The sequence below is a fragment of the Sciurus carolinensis genome, chromosome 2 (assembly GCF_902686445.1).
Source record: "Sciurus carolinensis chromosome 2, mSciCar1.2, whole genome shotgun sequence".
Lineage (NCBI taxonomy): Eukaryota > Metazoa > Chordata > Mammalia > Rodentia > Sciuridae > Sciurus > Sciurus carolinensis.
This window is the reverse complement of record NC_062214.1, coordinates 70,508,150-70,527,423: the sequence shown is the minus strand read 5'-3', so window position 1 is coordinate 70,527,423 and position 19,274 is coordinate 70,508,150. Positions and strand designations below refer to the sequence as shown.

Below are 19,274 nucleotides of genomic sequence, written 5' to 3'. Positions count from 1 at the left end.
TCTGGGGCTGGAGGACTTAACTTCCAGGGCAGCTCACAATGGCTGGCACATTGATGTTGGTTGTTGGCTGGAAGCCTCGGTTTCTCCCCACTTAAACTCTCTGCAAGGCTGCTTGAATGTCTTCACAATATGGTGGCTGGCAACTTTTGCTTTTCCTTTTGGTCTTTTCTCTTTGTTTCTTTCCACTGGTGTTATTTTGTTTGCTTTTTCCATTTTTTTTTATCATAGTAAAGTATTCATGACATAAAGTTTACCATCTTACCTATTTTTAAGCGACAGTTCAGTGGTATTAAGTGCATTTATACTGCTATGCAACCATTGCCAACATCCAATTCTAGAACCTTTTCATCTTGCAAAACTGAAACTCTTTACCTATTAAATAATAACGCCTCATTCTCATCATTACTTTCTGGAAACAACCATCCTACTTTCTGTTTTGAACTTTACTACTCTATGCATCTATAAGTAAAACTTCAAACATTAATATTTTTTGGAACTGGTTTATTTCACTTGGCATAACATTCTCAGGGTTCATCCATGTTGTAGTGTGTGTCAGAATTTCCATCTGTTTTAAGATTGAAAAATGTTCCATTTTGTATATATACCACACTTCACCTATCCATTTATCCATTGTTGGACAATTGTGTTACTTCTACATTATGGCTATTATGAATAATTCACCTATGAACATGGGCATGCAAATATTCCTTTGAGTATCTGCTTTCATTTCTTTTGAGAACATACCCAAAAGCAGAATTGATATGACAATTCTTTGTTTAATTTTTTTTTCCCCACCCTGAGTACTGAGGTTAGAACCAGGCTCCATGCATGCTAGGCAAGTGCTCCACCCTAAGCTACATTACCCCAGGCCTTTTTGAATTATTGTTTAGAGACGAAGTTGTGCTGAGTTGCCCAGGCTGGGGCTGTGATCCTCCAACTTCAGCTTCTCTGGTAGCTGGGATTACCTGCACGTGCCATCATGTCAAGCTTCTGTGTTTAAATTTTGAGGAATCATCATATTCTTTTTCACAGCAGCTGCACCATTTTACTTTCTCACCACAGTTTTGCACAAGGGTTCCAATTTCTTGACTTTCTTCCCCGTATTTTTTATTTTCTGTTTGTTTTTTAATAGCCATCCTAATGGGTGTGAGGTGATTTTAATTTGCATTTCCCTAATGATTACTGATATTAAGCATCTTGTTGGACATTTTTATATCTTCTTTGGAGAAATAGCTAGTCAAGTCCTTTGCCTATTTTTTAATTGGACGAGTTTTTGTTGGTGGTAAATTTTAGAAGGTCTCCATATATTCTGGATATTAATCCCTTATCATATACATGATTTAAAAAATATATTCTCCCATTTGAGGGCTGACTTTGTTGATAGTGGGGTTTTGTTGTTCTTCTATTCGTTTGTTGTGGTGCTAAAGAGAGAATCCAGGGTCTCATATACATAAGGCAAGCACTCTACCACTGAGTTACATCCATAGCCCCTGTTGATATTACTTTTTTTTTTTTTTTGCGGTACTGGGGATCAAACTCAGGGCCTCGTGCTTGCGAGGCAAGCACTCTACCAGCTGAGCTATTTCCCAGCCCTGTTGATAGTATTTTTGAAGCACAAAATTTAAAAATTTTTGTGACGTCCAATTTGTTTAAATTTTCTTTTTTGCCTCTTGCATTATATTCAAATCAAGCCCAATATCGTGATGGTTTTGCCTTGTGTTTTCTTCTAAGAGATTTATAGTTTCAGCTTTTATGTTGAGGTCTCTTATTCATTTAGAATTACTATTTGGTATTTTTATATGCTGTAAGATAAAGCTCCAGCTTCATTCTTTTACATGTAGATATCCATTTTCCTAGCACCATTTGTTAAATGCTGTTTCACTTTTCACTCAAGACCATGATGGTCTTGCCTACATGACAAACCTTTCATCCACATCTCCATGTTGACTAGAAACTATACAAATGCACACTCACTTCCCATGATGTAATCTCTACCCCATACTACTTAAGAATTTCAAGTAGGAACATTACATGCTTCCTTTTAGATATTTAAGATCTCTCTGGAAAATGCACTGGGTGGGTGCAATAGTAAATATGCAGGAGAAGAAAGCAGGCGAGGACATCAGTTGGAGAGTCAAAGTTATTCAATTGCTAACTTTGTGTCTGCACCAGGATGTAATTGCATGTTTCTCACATAGCCAGGAGCAAGACCAGGGTGACAGTTCCACTTCTGTTCTCCCTCTGTTCCCCTGAGTAGTGCACACTGTGCCCTTGATGTCTCCAGTTTAACATCACATTGCATACAGCTCCATGACACCTGGTAGAGCTTCTTTACCCAATCAGTAAATGCTCTGGGACATGTTTATATCCTGGCAATCATCTGCATTTATACCCATTGTCTCTGATCCCTTCACAATCAGGTTCTATCATTAGTCAACCATGGGAACATCTCTTTAGTGCCCTTGAACTGAATTCTCAGCACCCTTTCCTTTGTGTAGTAATACACAATCAAAATGCCAGCCACTTCAAACACAAAAAACCATTGCACCAAGCCAAGTATATATTGGTGCACATGAGTAACAGTGGTTCACAATATCAGGACTGTTTCTATAAAACAACCAGGCCTGCAACAACTGAGCACATATACAGGTGTACACACATATATTTGCACTTGTGTGCATGTTCATGAGTTCAGTGCATGGGATGTGTGCATGTTTGCTGTATGCATGGGCATGCACTGTGTACATATGCAAGTGTATATGACTGTGCACATGTATGCTGCCTTCCTACACATACCTAGGTTTATGTGAATTTGTCGTGTGCACATTGGCCATGTGTGAGTGAGTATTTGCATGTGTTGTTATGTGTTTTGAGTATACACAGGTGGGGCAGTGAGGGTGCTTGTCTTAGAACAAGGGGACAGCCTTAATACTTTTTGCCAACTCTGCTTGCTATGAACTGCAGCCTCTAGGAAGTCTGGCCCCCCCAGTGGATACTAAAGCCACAGAGAAGGAGAAGAAGCCACCCACGGCTACCACCAAGGGGAGAGGAAAAGGAAAAGGCAAGAAGAAAGGGAAAGCAAAAGAGGAAGTGGAGGAAGAAACAGACCCTAGGAAGATCGAGCTGCTGAACTGGGTATGTGGAAAGTCCTTGCTCTTGATTCATGGAATTGAGGAGACTGGAGTTGGCATCACCTTACTTCTCCAGGGGAAGGGGCAGTACTTGTTGCCTTTGCTTCAGCTCTATGAGGGCCCTGCATTCCAGGAGACAGGGGTACAGGATTGAAGGGAATATGTCAGCATGACATGCTCGCTGGGATGCAGGGGTCAGCTGTCAAAGACCCCACACATTCCTGCTTTGAGAAGAAAATGCCACTAGAAGAAGTGGTCCTGGTCATCTTGCTTAATAGTGGCTCTCTCTGCCTGGCAGACATGTAGATGCTTGATGCATGAAAATGTGGAAAACAAGTCAGTTATCACCACATAATCCCAATTTATGCAATAAAACCTTTTTGAAAGACAGAGCCTGTGATGGGTGTGTGAAAGTAACAGTAGCTGTCTGGGCCAGAAGGCTAGAGCCACACAGGCATGGTGGTTCTCTGTTTTGCTGCTGCCAGGACACAGGCAAAACAGGGCCTCTGCAGGGACATGTGCTTGCCATTGTCATAGCTACTCATCCATGGGGCACAATGGTGGCCTGTGGTGTGCCCACATGGTCTGATGTCTACCACAAGGCTACTTCTCAGTCAAGGAAACAAATGAGAGAAACTGAACAAGGCAACACCAAAATGGTGTTGAATTTTCAAATCTCTTTGATTCATTTAAAAAAGGAGAGAATCCTTGGTATTGACAGAGCACACAGAACCAAAGTGAGAAGAATGGAGAGGAGTTGATGCGTATTTACTCAAGGCAAAAAGCGTGGAGAACTACGGCTAGGGACATAAGTTCAATGGTAGGATGATTGTGTAGCATGCATGAGGCCCTGGGTTCTATCCTAGCACCATGAAGGATGGAGAGAAGAAAGGAGAGAGGGAGGGAAAAAGAGAGTTAGAGAGGGAGAGACAGAGAGAGAGAGAGAGAGAGAGAGAGAGAGAGAGAGAGAGAGATCTGGAGGTTTGGAATACCCTTTCTGTGATGTTTCTAATTATCCTTTTGCCTGATGTCTCTCTTAGAGGCCACTCATGGGCTCTCCTTTCTGGATTCAAATAGGTAAATGCTTTAGAGCAAGCGATGCTGGATGCTTTAGTCTTGGATCGAGTTGACTTTGTGAAGCTCCTGATTGAAAATGGAGTGAACATGCAACACTTCCTTACCATTCCGAGACTGGAAGAGCTCTATAACACAGTGAGTGTTCTAGAATTAGGGGGCCAGAAGAGAGCTAACCCTCTGAATAGTTTTATCATGGGGTGTAGTATGCATAAATGTGTTCACATTCTTGTCAACTGATGCCATGCCCAGCCAGACACACCCTTTTGGAGTAGTGAAGATGCTCTTCAACTTACAATGGGTTTATGTGCCTATAAACCCATCATGTTGAAAATATCCTAAGTAGAATGTGCATTTTATATAGTTGTCCTACCAGACATCCTAGTTTAGCAACACAGAATGCTGTGGAGCGTTGGTTGTTTCCCTTGTGGTCATGGGGCTGGCTAGGAATTGTGGCTCACTACCACTGCCCAGTATGGAGGAAGGAATGCACTGCTTGTGGCTAACCTGGGGAAAAGATCAAAATTCCAAGTACAGTTTCTACTGAATGCATCTATACCACTTTCACTCTATTGTGAAGTCTCACAATTGTATGTTAAATAATCTAAGTCAGGAATTCTGTTTATATTTTATTTATACTTGGGAGGTGAGAGAATCTAGCTTCCTAAAGTCTTCAGCAGATTGAAGAGCTCTCAGGGGTCATCAGTCATCTTCCTTTGGGAACTTCACATTTTTATCAGGCTTTGATGAACAATATACAACTAAGTTTTCACAGCAAGAAGTTCTGCTGCATTAACATGGAAGCATCTGAATGAAATCCCCTCAGTTTTGTGTATATTACAAGTATCGAGAATATATATTCTTCCCCATTCGAAGATTTTAAGTGCCGGAAATGGTCCTCAGAGTTGCTTTCTAAAACTGGGTGCATCTTTAATGCTATATTGTACACTGTAATATACTTTTTAAAGTAATTCAACAAAAATTATATTATATACCTCATAAAACAAATAGGCTGATAATGGGTTACACTCCAACTCTCACAGCTCATTAATTCTATATAGTGGAGCAGAATTTTGTTCCAAGAATTAAAGAAAAACGTACTTAATATGGTTAAATGCTTCTCTTTCAGAGACTGGGTCCACCAAACACACTTCATCTGCTGGTGAGGGATGTAAAAAAGGTCAGTTCATCCACTATTTTATAATCCTTACTTACTGGCATCTTTCACTAAACTGTTTCTTGAAAGTGAGTTTTTAAATTTCCAAAATGTGTTAGCTTCTTGTTATTTGAGGCATGGGAGATAATAAAGTTCTCCCTTCATAAGGAATTTATTTAAAATTTAAAAAGTAAAGGATAAGCTTTTTTTAAGTTGATTGTGCAACCCCACATGACAGGAACATGCTGGATGGCTGCTTGACTATGGTTGGTGCCATGACCAAGGCCAGGGGCACCAGGCAGTGAGGACCCTGCCTCCCTTACCCTGAGCACCAGGGCAGCCTTCTATACCCACTTTGGGATCTCTCATTCATTCACTGTGCCTCTTTCCACAAGTACCAACAGGAGGTTCTTCATTTCTGCGTGTCCTGTAGATTGCAGTGGATGTCCTCAGCCCTTTCTGTTCCCTCATTGTTAAGCTATAGCTGCTCTTCTCAGTTTCCACTAGGAACAACTACCTGCAGTCTGTGTTCTTAAATGATCTTCCTCTCTCAGTGTTCTACTATGGCATTTCTTATGCCCTGTTGTCGTAAGTTCCAGGATTAGCTTAGGTTCAAAGAAGAGTGATTCATTTTGTTAGAATTCCTGGCATGCAGAATTTGTAATGTGTACTTGTTTTCTGAGCAATAGAAAATAACTGAATCAGAGGATAGGGTTTTCAGTCAGAGTCCTAGATAGTTTGACCAGATTTAATACAAATACTTAATCCTAATAATATGAGAATGTGACTTCTATAGATATTTATGAAGCACAGCAGAATCAGAGGATCTGGGAACTGAGAGGGACCTCCAAGATCCTCTGGCCCACAACCCTTGTTTTCCACATAAGGATTCTGATTTTCCCCCAAAGGACCCAGCTAGAAGATTGATTAGAAAGTACAAACTTTCAGAAGTGAAGTGATAGTTACGCTAGTTCAGGCCCAACCATTTCCCACTTGAATGGCTTCAATAATCTCCTTCTATACTCTAGACCCAACTTAAAATCTTCTGAAGTTTCTCAATGGACCACAACATGAAGCTCAGGCTCCTTTCAAGGAACATGCACCCCACTGGACCTGGCACATGTCCATGTCCCCTGCTCTATCCCATCACATTCCCACCATACTAACCCCACCTGGCTTTCTGGTGCCCAAGGAGTCTGTGTTCTGTCCTGTCCACACTGTGTTCACCTCTGCGGCATTTTTAGTCCTTCTCACCCATTGTCCCTGCTCCACCTGCTCCAAACTGCCTTAGGTGTCACCTCTTTCTGGAAGTCTTACTCACCCTTCCAATACCCACCTAGGCAGACTCTGGCCACTCCTGTGCATTGCATGTGCTGCTGCATAGAGGCTGTTGATAGCTTTGCCATACAACAGCTGGCTCCCTAGAGTTCTCATCACTAATAAGAAATTCTCAATGTAGTCAAGGATCACAATAGAGGGTGAACAAATTTGTAATGCATGAGTGAAATTTTTAGTTAATGTGGCCAGTCCTATTTTTAAAAGGGATTAAGTTCAGAATGGGTAATGGCCATGTAATGGATCCCAGGATACCACCATCATTTCAGCCATATGAAATAAACCAAGCAATAAATGGCACAGAGCAAAAATTTCGTACACATCTGGTCAGCTCTGCTCCCTGGATAAGTCAACCAGCCCAAGATGTGAATGAGTGACTACAAGTACATGGGGCACCTCTGTTTTGTCTGGTCCTCTTCTCTCCTACTGACTCCCAACAGACTCTTCCACACTGATGCAAACTCTGCACCCTCACCACACCCAGACACACCAGTTGGTATGTGGTGTTTGTATTATTACTAAAGATCTGAGAAGGGGGTTCCCCTAGAAATATATTGGACACCATGAAGACTTTCACAAGAAAATTCCAGTCCCTGAGAAAATTCTGACCTCCCGTGGCCTCACATGAAGACTTTCTCCTCTGCATAAAACCTAGGTCCCCGCCCCATGAGGCTGGGTTCTCTCCTCTCTAAGCAGCTATTGAAGCACCTGCTCATCCAAACTCATCTGCTCTGTGCCAGCTACACCATACAGTTTCCTCACATTTACACATGAGAACTGCAAACCTACATGTCGGGCCACAATCTCGTTCAGTCATCAAGCCTGTAGTCTTATGAATTTCTAATGCTTTCTTTTCGTTAGAAAAGCTTAACCTAGACAGGTGCAGTGGTGCATGCCTGTAATCCCAGTAGCTTGGGAGGCTGACAGGAGAATTGCTAGTTCAAAGTCAGCCTCAGCAACTTAGCAAGGCCCTACGAAACTCAGCGAGACCCTATCTCTAAATAAAATACAAAAAAGGGCTGAGGATGGTCCAGTGGTTAAGCACTCTGAGTTCAAGACCCTATCTCTAAATAAAATACAAAAAAGGGCTGAGGATGGTCCAGTGGTTAAGCACTCTGAGTTCAATCCCTGGTACCAAAAGAGAAAGAAAAGCTTAACCCATTTTCTGGAACCTGGTTTAAACCAATATTCCCCTCAATCACATGACCAAAGACTGAATATTTTTTTGACCACTCATCTGTGACATGACACGAATTCCCAAGTGGAGATGGCCACATTTATACCAATGCATGAGATGATGTCTGCACTGTGAATGCATGTTTTATAGGACCTGAGACAAAATTTCTTTTTTTTACAGAGCAACCTTCCACCTGATTACCACATCAGCCTCATAGACATAGGGCTTGTGCTGGAGTACCTTATGGGAGGTGCCTACCGCTGCAACTATACTCGGAAAAGTTTTCGGACCCTATACAACAACTTGTTTGGACCAAAGAGGGTAGAGCTCAGTGGCCCGTGCAGTGTTTTGTGTTTCCCAGAGTGGCATGTGGTTCTTTGCTGTGCTCTCCAATAACTCAGCCTGTTCAAAGCCAAAATCTTTGCCCCATATTCCAACACACCTGCCCAGCCTCCTGCAGTGACTGCCCCATGTGAGGCCTTTCAGACCTTATGGATGGCCAACTTCATGCACAGTCCTCCTCCATCAACCACCCCTTAGCATGCCAAGCAGCACAGCACAGCTCATCAACTGCATCTGCCCTCCTTTGTTCATGGTAGCCTTCCACCTGGGAAGACAACTACTGTCTCTGCTGTCTCCAATCCATCCTCCCACCCTTCTACTCTAGCTGCCATCATCTTCCAAAGCAGGGGACACAACAGCACACTCCTGCCCAGATCCACCCAGGGTTCCCTGCTGACTGAACTGCCAAGGCCAAATTCATTATTATAGCATCCAAGTTTCTCTGCCTGCTGTCCCCATCCTGTCATAGTATACTACATCCCTCCAACAAAATCAAATTGTATTCCTGTGCCTGCCATGGCTCCTCCCCCTGATCATACCTTTCAAAATTCAGCTCTCCCCAAAAGCCCAAGTCTAAAGTCAGATCTTTCACAAAGTCTTCCCTCCACCCCCAACTCCATATTTCCATGTCTGGATTTTTGTCAGGGCGCCTCTCTAGTTCTACCTGCAATAAGGACAGGATGTGTCGGCTTATCTTGCTCCTCAACTGACTTACAATGACAAAAGCAGTTTCCATGTGAAAGCATTTCTTTCCCTTGGTTATTGTCATTAATTAGTAAAAATATAAAACACTTTAATCTATTACTGTCCACTACTAACAATACTACTACTAATGTAGTACATACATTACTACTATCTACAGTTATCTCAGTAAATTAATATATTTTTTTCTTTCTTATTATGCAGCCTAAAGCTCTTAAACTTCTGGGAATGGAAGTAAGTAGAAGGTTTTCAACAGTTTTATGATATTTGGGTCAAATATAGGTAAACTTTTCAGTTTTGTATTTGCTTAGCACAAAGTGTGTTTTTTCATGAATAAATGTACTACACAACTCACCAAAATCTGCTTAGATGACTTGGCTTAATAATATATATATATGTAAAAGGATCATATACATTTTTTTAAAAGGTTAAAACTACCCGGTTCATTTTCTGCATTTGAAAAACCAATTTTCAAAAGCAAACAAAGATTAAGCAAAAGCTAAAGGTCAGTCTTAATGATGAACACAGAATTAAGACCTTCTATACTGAATCCAAACAGAATGGAGATGCTACTTAACTCATGAATTTATTTGAGAAGAATCTTTACAATAGCTCATGTTAATATTCTGCGTTGTGGAATTTCTTTCATTCACTTAAGTTTTTACATCTGGTGCTTTGTTTTTAAAGTTTCTTGTTAAGGGCATTTCTACTGCTTTTGTCCTGTCTTAATGGAATTTTAGCAGATTTCTCTGGGTTTTCTATATATAAAATACTATTTTGTTGATAACCATTTTCTCTCCTTTTTGGGGTATTCTCTCTTTAGCATTAATTTGTTCATATGGTAGAATTTCCAGAACACTTTTGAAGACTGATCCGGATAATGATGATGTTACCAATAGAAGGCAACTTTGTCTTGTTCTTGATTTTCATAGAAATGACTTCAGGGCTTCACTCCTTAGTCATGTTTCTTCTTGCTATAAGTCTCATATGTATTATATCATATCAAGAAAGTATTTTACTATATATTTTATTTATCATTTTCTTTCTAGTGAGCTATTTTTTTAAATTAAGAAATATTTTATAGGGCTGAGGTTGTGGCTCAGTGGTAGAGCACTTGCCTAGCATGTGTGAGGCACTGGGTTCAATTCTCAGCATAAACAAATAAACAAAAAAAATAAAGGTTCATCCACAACTAAAAATATGTATACATATAAAAAATGAAATATATTTTACATTTTTTCAAATTTTTTTTAGGATATAATGACAAGGATGGAGGCAAGTTCTGGGGCATGATATTGGTCAAATTATATTGTTATATTGTGGGCATATACAAATATATAACAACAAATTCCAGCAATATGTATAATATAATGTACCATTACAAATGTGGAGAAAAATAAAGGATCTAATGACATATAATCATGTCATATCTTTCTCCCCCTCTGATTTATTGATATGATACAATATATGAAGGATTTAACAATATTAAATTATATTTGCATTCTTGGAAATTTTTAATTACTTGTTTAGACTTTAAAATATTCTATTGATTTTTTTGTCATTACTATGATTTTAAAATTTTACATAAGTGGCATTATACTCTAGTATTTTTGTTTTTGTTTTTATTTTTGTTGTTTAATTATAAATGAATCCATTCAGGCTTCCTATTTTCTTGAGTTAGCCGTGGTAGTTTTTATTTTCCTAAAAATAATTATTTCATCTAGACTTTCAAGTTCATTGGTATTAACTTTTACTTAGCATTCTAGTCTTTTCAATCTCAATATTTATAGATGTATGGCATTTCTCCTGACTTAAAAAATCTTTTTTTTTTTTCCTTAACCAAAGTTGCCTAAATATCTTCTTGGTATCTTTGCCTTATCAAGCAACTTTTTTTTTTTTCTGATTCTATTTTATTAATGTCTCATTTTATTTTTATTCATTCCTGCCATGTACTTTCTGTTACTGTGTTGCTTTTATTGACTCAGTCTGAAAGTCAAATTTACTCATTTCTAGTCTTCCCTGTATTCCAATAAATGCATTAAAGGTGTAAATTTTTCCCTGGGCATTATTTTCATGGTATCCCACAGGTATGGGTGAGTAGAACCTTTGTTGCCATTTACTTCTAAAAAGTCTATAATTTTCTCTTCAATCCAAGAATTATATAAAATTTATTTTATATTTTTCATATATAGACTGTTGTTATTATCCTACTGTGGTCGAATTTTAATTTTATTCCTTGAATATAGACCTCGTGCTTTCTGGTATTTAGGGAAAAAAATCTTGAAGGAATTGGGGTATAATGCCTGGTTGATTTTTGTGAAACTCTGTGGGTACAGTTTTGTTATTCATCCATCAAATCAAACTTGGTAATTCTGCTGTTGAATTTGCTTCCATATATACTATTGTTTTTTCAAACTTATTTCTAAGAGAGATGTATTTAAAGACTCTTACTGTGATTACAGATGCATTAATTTTTCCTTATACATCCAGTTGACATCTTTTGTTATTTTATTGGATTGTTTTTCTTTTCCTTATTAATTTGTGGTAGGCCTTTGCATTTTAGGAAAATTACTCCTTGTTTGATATATTCTCTTTCTGGCATTTTAAGAAAATTTGCATACAATTAATATTTTGATAAAAGTGTGTTATTGAAAAGTGGGTTTAAAGGACTTGGTTTCAAAACTTTTGTTAGCCAGTTGTTTATTTTAATTTTATTTTATATATTCTTGAAAAGGAAACTTTTAAAATTTCTATCATGCCCATTTTTAACCCATATAGACCAACCTTCCCTAAATTGTTGTGACTGTATTTTACCGTGACAAACTTAGAAAATTAGGGAAAAAAAAATTTGAAATCTGAGGCAAGATACTATAACTTATTATGCTATGATAAGAACTGGGTCATTGTTGAACAACTTGTGATAGCAGTTGAGAACCGTGTTCCCCAGGGTCCCCCAAGGCTCCAGCCTATTCCAATTATGTGAATGTAGAGAAATTATTCAGACTCTGAGCCACAGCTTCTTCCTCTGAGGGAATGGAAGGAATTCATAACCTTTCAGAGTCGTTGTAAGAAAAAAAGTAGATAATTGGGTTGGGGATGTAACTGGGTGGTAGAGTGCTTGCCTAGCATGCCCCAGGGGCTGGGCTGGATCAATACCACACCAAAGACAAAAAATAACAATAATAGTAATTGATTGGAAAGTCATGTACAAAACAGCAAATACAGCTATCCCTCAGTATCATGGGGCACTTGTTCCAGTATCCCCCCAGGATATCAAATCTGTATATGCTCAAGTCCCTTATATAAAATGGTGTGGTATTTCCATAGGATCTGCACATATCCTCTCAAATACTTTATATTATCTCTAGATGACTTACAATACCTAATACAATGTAAATGCTATGTAAAAATTGTTGTATATTATTTTTTAGGAAATAAGAACAAGAAAAAACAGTCTATACATGTTGAGTATAGATGCATTTTTTTCCAAAATATTTTCAGTCCCAGGTTGTTTAAATACAAACATGCAGACCCTGGGATACCGTATCTGTTTCTCTCATTCCACTGAGTAGTAAGTCTTGACCTGAAATAGCAGAAACCTCAGACTTCCAAGTCAGTTCTCCCAAGCCTGACCTGCCTTTCTTACAGAGCTGCTTGCTCCACTTTCAGAAACATTCTCCTAATCCCTTTAGGAAATGGAATGTTGGCCTTTTGTTTGTACCACATGGGGAAAAGGACAGTACTCATTCAAAATGGAATGTTTGCTTTCTTAAAACATTGGAGTGAAACCTAAAACATTTGCCTCTGTCCCCTTTTACATTTTTATATTAATTTCTGGTTCAGCTACTCTGCAAATGAATGTTAATGTTTTGCTGCATGGGAAGACTTCCCTGAGAAAATAAACTGTGAGCTTTACCTGTCCTGTGGTGCTATTTGCATTTCATTTTTGTTTGAGTTTTGCTGCATGGCCTCATTAAAGGCTTCTTAAAAACCTGCTAACCCAAGGGTTTAAGTTATGCAAACAGTAATGTTCCTTTTTAGCTCATTTGGTTTTAGATGGTTTGCTTATCATAATAAACATGTGTATCTTTAAAAAAAATTAATATACTGAGTGGATACTTGAGTTGTACTTAAGGAGTCTCTTTATTACCTCTGACATAAAGGTTTTCCTCTCTGCCTTAGTTCTGGAACACTTTAATGAACATTTAGGAAGAACCATTAAAAAAAAAAAAGGTGCTTTTCTCCCTTTAGGATGATGAACCTCCAGCCAAAGGGAAGAAAAAGAAAAAGAAGAAAAAGGAGGAAGAGGTCGACATCGATGTGGATGACCCTGCCGTGAGTCGATTCCAGTACCCCTTCCACGAGCTGATGGTGTGGGCCGTGCTGATGAAACGCCAGAAAATGGCAGTCTTCCTCTGGCAGCGAGGGGAAGAATGCATGGCAAAAGCCTTGGTGGCCTGTAAGCTCTACAAGGCCATGGCCCACGAGTCATCCGAGAGTGAGCTAGTGGACGACATCTCCCAGGACTTGGACAACAATTCCAAGTTAGTGTCTAGAGGAAATTCAAGGACCAGGAGAGACTATTGTCCTGAATACTGCCCCTCAATGCTGCAGGGAGGGGTAGTCATTGTAGTTTTCACTTAAACATGATTATAGTTAAAGCTTATTTGTAAACTGCTTTCCCCATCACATCAGTATTTCTGTCTCTCTGGGGTGTTTCTGGGCTGTCATTGTTTTAGGTTATTGTCATTTGTTTTAGGTTATTGCCTTCTCGTGCAAACTATGGAAACCCAGCTCTAACACAAAAACAGCAAAACAAATTTCCATAAGAAAAACAAATTAATGGGGTGTCCAACTTTAGTTTGCCTACACCTTGGACTATGAATGTCACAAGGGTCTCTTAGCAAGGGGAGATGCTAAATGGGGTTGGAGTTGGCTATTGCTCTTCTGTCACATAGATTAAGTTCTAACAAAGACCCAGTAGGGTAGGCTCTGTTGACTGCTTTCTCCTGGGACTCTTTTTAAAAAAGAGCAGAGTGCTGGGGCAGGGGTAATAGCTCTTCTTTTTCCTGTCCTGTGATGGAAATACCTGGGAATTTTTCTCCTATATTCACTTGTCAGTCTCCTGGATGTAAAACTCACAGAAGCCCCCTTTACTGGGTTTCCCTAGGATCTTTAACTTCTGAACTTGTCTACACTGAGTTTCCAGCAATTCATCACTTACAACTCATGGTTCACACCCCAGGCCTTGTTTCTACAGATGTTTCTGCTCTAGTAAGCAGTGATTCTTTGCACCTGTCTGTCTGACCCTCCAATTCTGGGGACAACAGTCTTTCCCATGACCTCTCTTCTCTGATGGAGCTGAGAAGAAATGTTGATTTTCAGCTCATTTTGCTTTTTCTTGTTGTTAGGATAGACTAGCCACTTCCAAGTTCCTTACATGCCAGACTGGAGATCTGAGATCTGGAGAATTTAGACACAGGAACTTGAAACAGATACAGTTAGTTCTGCCAACATCTAATATCTTTGTTTTCTGAAACCTATTGCTTTTGTTTTGGATTTGGTGATTTCTAAACTTACTAGCCAATTCCTAAACATTAGGAATTCAAGACTGTTTAAAAATGGGGACAATTCACCCCTTGCTTCCCAAGTAATACAGCCTAGAGCTTAGGCCAAGAGGTACTGCAGACAGCATTCTCCTTCAAGGAAAAGGAAGGCTATTCTCCCATACATAATCAGCTATATTCATCCTTCAGCTCATAATTGCAATGAAACAAAAACAGAGTGATCGCCGTCTTGTCATAGCTTTACCACATTCCATGACAGAAAGTTGAAGGAATGGGCAATGATTATGGCTATAATTAAATATTTAAATCAAGGCCCTATGGGAAAGGGAATAAATTCTACATTCCACATTTCATCTTGTATCGCCTTCTCCATATCTCTTCAATTTCTATCATTGTCCTCCCACTAGTAGTTAGGGCTTTGTGACAATTATACTTTGCTCTGGGCCCTGTGTCAACTATATTTTTTCTCTATCACAGCACTGAGAATGCTGAAATTTTTTTTCTGTGCTGGGGATTGAACCCAGGTGCTCATGCATGCTAGGCAAGCACTACACCACTGAGCTATACTCCCAGTCCTGAATTCTTTTTTCAATCAGTGCATTATTGAATCATGACACACATACATATCTTAAATGTATGGCTGATAACTGTTCACAAATGACACACACCAGCACAACCAGCACCCAGATTAAGAAACAGAATCTAACAGACACCCACAATCCTCCTGGTGTCCCTTCAATGTTCATCTTCCTACCCCTTTTTCACCCCCAAGAACAGTCACTGTTCTGACTTCCAACCCCACAGGTCCTGTTTCTGAACTTGCCTTTGCTGTTTAATCTGTCTGCTTCCTGATCTGTGCACAACGTAGGAAATGGACTTGGTCCCCTCATCTTTGTGTCTTTAGGGTCTGAGGGTCTGGCTTGGGGTCAACCTAATACTCTCTTTGCAGCAAGAGCAGTCATTCCCCATCTTAACTGAGCACAGAGCCCCTGCTGCCCCTGGCTGTTTCCCTCTGAGGACAAACCTCAAGAGCTTCTTACTTTTAGAGGACAAATGAAGTCCCTTCTCATTGTGGATTCTGTGTCCTGTGCCTCCCTGTGTCCTTGTGATCACATCTAGTTAAGAAAGAGCTTGTGGCCACTGTGGCTTCACACCCAGTTCCATCTCTTTGACTCCAGAGACTTTGGCCAGCTTGCCGTGGAGTTGTTGGACCAGTCCTATAAGCATGATGAGCAGATTGCCATGAAACTGCTGACCTACGAGCTCAAAAACTGGAGCAATTCAACCTGCCTCAAACTGGCTGTGGCGGCCAAACACCGGGACTTTATCGCACACACCTGCAGTCAGATGCTACTGACTGACATGTGGATGGGAAGGCTTCGAATGAGGAAAAACCCTGGCCTGAAGGTATGTGTGGCATGGCCACTCGACTGTCCAAATGACAGTGATTGACATCTGTTGAGCACCTACTCTGAGGCTGAGCTAAGCACCCTGTGGGTTATTTCATTTCTAGTAATCACACCCATCCAAATTTCACTTGCCTTGGTTTCAGTTGCTCTTCTCCACTAGGTTATTTTGAGAAGAGACTCTAATCTTAGGGTATAACCCAACTATCTAATGGTAATATTGTACCTATTTTATGGGATTTCTATAAGAATAAATAAAAAAAAAAATACAAGTTCCGTATCCTGTATCCAAAATGCTTGGGACAAGAAGTGTTTCAGATTTTTTGTTGTTGTTGTTTAGATTTTGGAATATATATATATACATAGATAGCTTGGGAATGGGACCAAAGTCTAAATACAAAATTCATTTATGTTTCACATGCACCTTATACACAGAAAGATGCTTTTTGTCAGTACACCTGCATTTTGACTATGACATGAGGTCAGGTGAGGGATTTTCCACTTATGTTATCAGGTCAGCACTCAAAAAGTTTCAAATTTTGAATCATTTCAGATTTTAGATTTTTCAATTAAGGGTGCTCAACCTTTATGTTATACTGTGGAGCATGGTTCTGGTAAATGGAAGGTGTTCTGCTTCTTAGAAATATGAATGTCACGCCTGTATATTTCTATATACTATGCTGAGCTGATATTACATATAACTTTGAATATTAATAAATAAGTAGTTTTGGTAATACCAAAAATAAAGGTATCCTAAAGGTTTCAAAGAAACAGGTCACAAAGAAAGTTATGACTATCAGATTGCCATCACAATTTTCACCAATCATACTGAACTTTAGAAAGTGACAGTGAAATGAGACCTTGACAGTTCTGATGGTGAAATATTCAGAACCTGGAATTTTTTAAAAATCTGGTCTAGCTATTTAAAACATATGAAAGGGGCCACAGATGGTAGTTCAGTGGTAGAGTGCTCACTGAACATGCATGAGACCCTGGGTTTAGTTCCCAACACTGCAAAAATAAATTAATAGATGAGAACAGAATATCTATTTTAAAAAGGAAATGATTCACACTATATACATACTCATTCAGAAAAATTACTTCAATTGGTATTCTAGAAAAAAAGATAAATATTTGTTATGATTTAGATATGAGGTCTCTTATAAAAGTTCATACGTGAGACATGAGAGTTTAGAGATGAAATGATTGAGTTTGAGAGCTTTATCCTAATCAGTACATTAATCCACTTGAATGGATTAGCTGGGCAGCAACTGTGGACAGGTAGGATGTGGCTGAAGGAGACTGGTCACTGTGGGCATTGCTTTGGGATACACATTTTATACCTAGTGAGCCAGGGCTCTCCCTCTGCTTCTTGGTGGCCGTGTCCTGACCTGCTTTTCTCCACCACACTCTCTGCCATGATGTTCTGCCCATCTCAGGCCCAGAGCAATGGAGCCCACGGTCTATGGATTGAGACCTCTGAAACTGTGAGCATCAAATAAAATTTTCCTCCTTTACAATTGTTCTTGTCAGGATTTTTGGTCACTTCAGCAGAAAAGCTGACTAAAACAATATATAAGAAAGCAATGTGAAATGGAAGAAACGAGTCCGGCATTTTACAAATCCGCATATTAAACCTACGCAGCAGAAAGAAAGGCAGTCAGATTAAATAAATACAAGGGATCAGTGGGACAAAAGAAGAAAGTATTCAAGAATAGTCAGGCATAGTGGCATTCGCCTTTAATCCCAGCGGCTCGGGAGGCTGAGGTAGGAGGATCATGATTTTAAAGCCAGCCCCAGCAATGGAAAAACACTAAGCAACTCAGTGAGACCCCGTCTCTAAGGAAAATACAAAATAGTGCTGGGATGTGGCTCAGTGGTTGAGTGCCCCTGATTCAGTCCCTGGTACCCGAAAAAGAAAAAAAGGGGGGCGGGGACTGGGGATAGTTTAGTGGTAAAGTGCCCCAGGTTCAATCCCCAGTATGGACAAAAAAATCAAAAATAAAAAAAAATAAGAAAAATAGAAATGACCCCAATAAATAGATCGATTGACTAAGGAGTCACAAAGTATCAGGGTTATAGGTTAAGGAAACAAAAACTTATTTATAGTCTTAACAAGAAAATAGAAGGAGAATCTAAAATCCAGGTAAAACCAAAAAAATGCACACAAATTTAAAAGGTTCTATATGATTCAAATTGAAATTTGGAATGATTTGAGCAATTGGTAGAGTGTAGAAAAGCACTGATCCAAACGCCAACAAGTTTTCTCTCTGTGGTCCAGGGCATCCTCTTGTCCAGGATGAGCTCATTTAAGTCCTATTCCGTGAATCACATTAGCCTTCCAACTTTGTTCACATATTCCCATTTATGTTGAAGTTATTTATATAAAATATTTATGGTCTACTTCATCAGTTATTAGTATATTTTATTTATTTATACTATTATATTTTAATTTAAGGATTTGCTTACCTTAGTTGTTTGATGCAGTACTGGGGATTAAACCTAGGGCCTCATGCATACCAGGTAACTACTCCACCACTAAGCTACATCCAAGCTTGATTTATTTGCTCTGAAATTTAATTAAGAACTTTGCTTTTTTAAAGTCAGGATTACACATATTGCTGCTTACTATGAATCTAAAATTTAGTGAATAGTATTAAAATTTTCACTGTCTATAATTCTACCAATGTACAACACACAGAAAGGCATAGAACTCTGGAGCAGAGATAAATATAATCCAGGGCTCCTAAATTTTTGACTAATGTTGAAGGTTATAATTTTAAAATTTTAACTATAAGATCAGTCCTCCTTACCCAACGTGAAAGTTTTCCATCAAACAGCAGATTGAAAATATCTGAAGAAAAAATTTGACTTCACTGAACATACACAGAGTTTTTTCTTGTCATTATTTCCTATAAAATACAACAAGCCAACTGTTTACATAACACTATCATTGTATTAGGTATTATAAGTCATAGAGTTGATGAAAGGTATGGAGGAGGAGGAGGTGCATAGGTTCCATGCATAATATACCATTTCTTGTAAGTCATTTGAGCATCTTTGGGTTTTGGTTTCTGTGTGGGAACCAATCCCCCATGGACTCTGAGGGACTTCTGTACTGGGAAATTATTCTAGAATTTCCAAAGCTTATAGTGGATTCATTTCTCATCATTCATAGGTTATCATGGGAATTCTTTTTCCCCCCACTATCTTGTTTTTGGAATTCCGCACGTATGATGATTTCTCATACCAAACATCCAAGGAAAATGAAGATGGCAAAGAAAAAGAAGATGAGAATATGGTCAGTGATACCCTTGATCAATTCAGTCATTTTAATGATTCTTGATATTTCTGTTACCATGGACTAGAAACCTTACAGACTAG

General features: G+C 39.1%; 1 protein-coding gene across 1 annotated transcript in view; it reads left to right on the top strand.

Annotated features, from left to right (window-relative positions):
* The window catches only part of Trpm1 (transient receptor potential cation channel subfamily M member 1), a 107,578-nt gene that overhangs the window by 58,493 nt on the left and 29,811 nt on the right, over positions 1–19,274 (top strand). The window contains exons 11-18 of the mRNA XM_047540651.1: positions 2,965–3,135; positions 4,209–4,343; positions 5,335–5,385; positions 8,054–8,194; positions 9,122–9,151; positions 13,169–13,461; positions 15,663–15,891; positions 19,069–19,191. Coding sequence (XP_047396607.1) covers positions 2,965–3,135; positions 4,209–4,343; positions 5,335–5,385; positions 8,054–8,194; positions 9,122–9,151; positions 13,169–13,461; positions 15,663–15,891; positions 19,069–19,191 — 1,173 coding nt within the window. The remainder of the gene's footprint in view (positions 1–2,964; positions 3,136–4,208; positions 4,344–5,334; positions 5,386–8,053; positions 8,195–9,121; positions 9,152–13,168; positions 13,462–15,662; positions 15,892–19,068; positions 19,192–19,274) is intronic.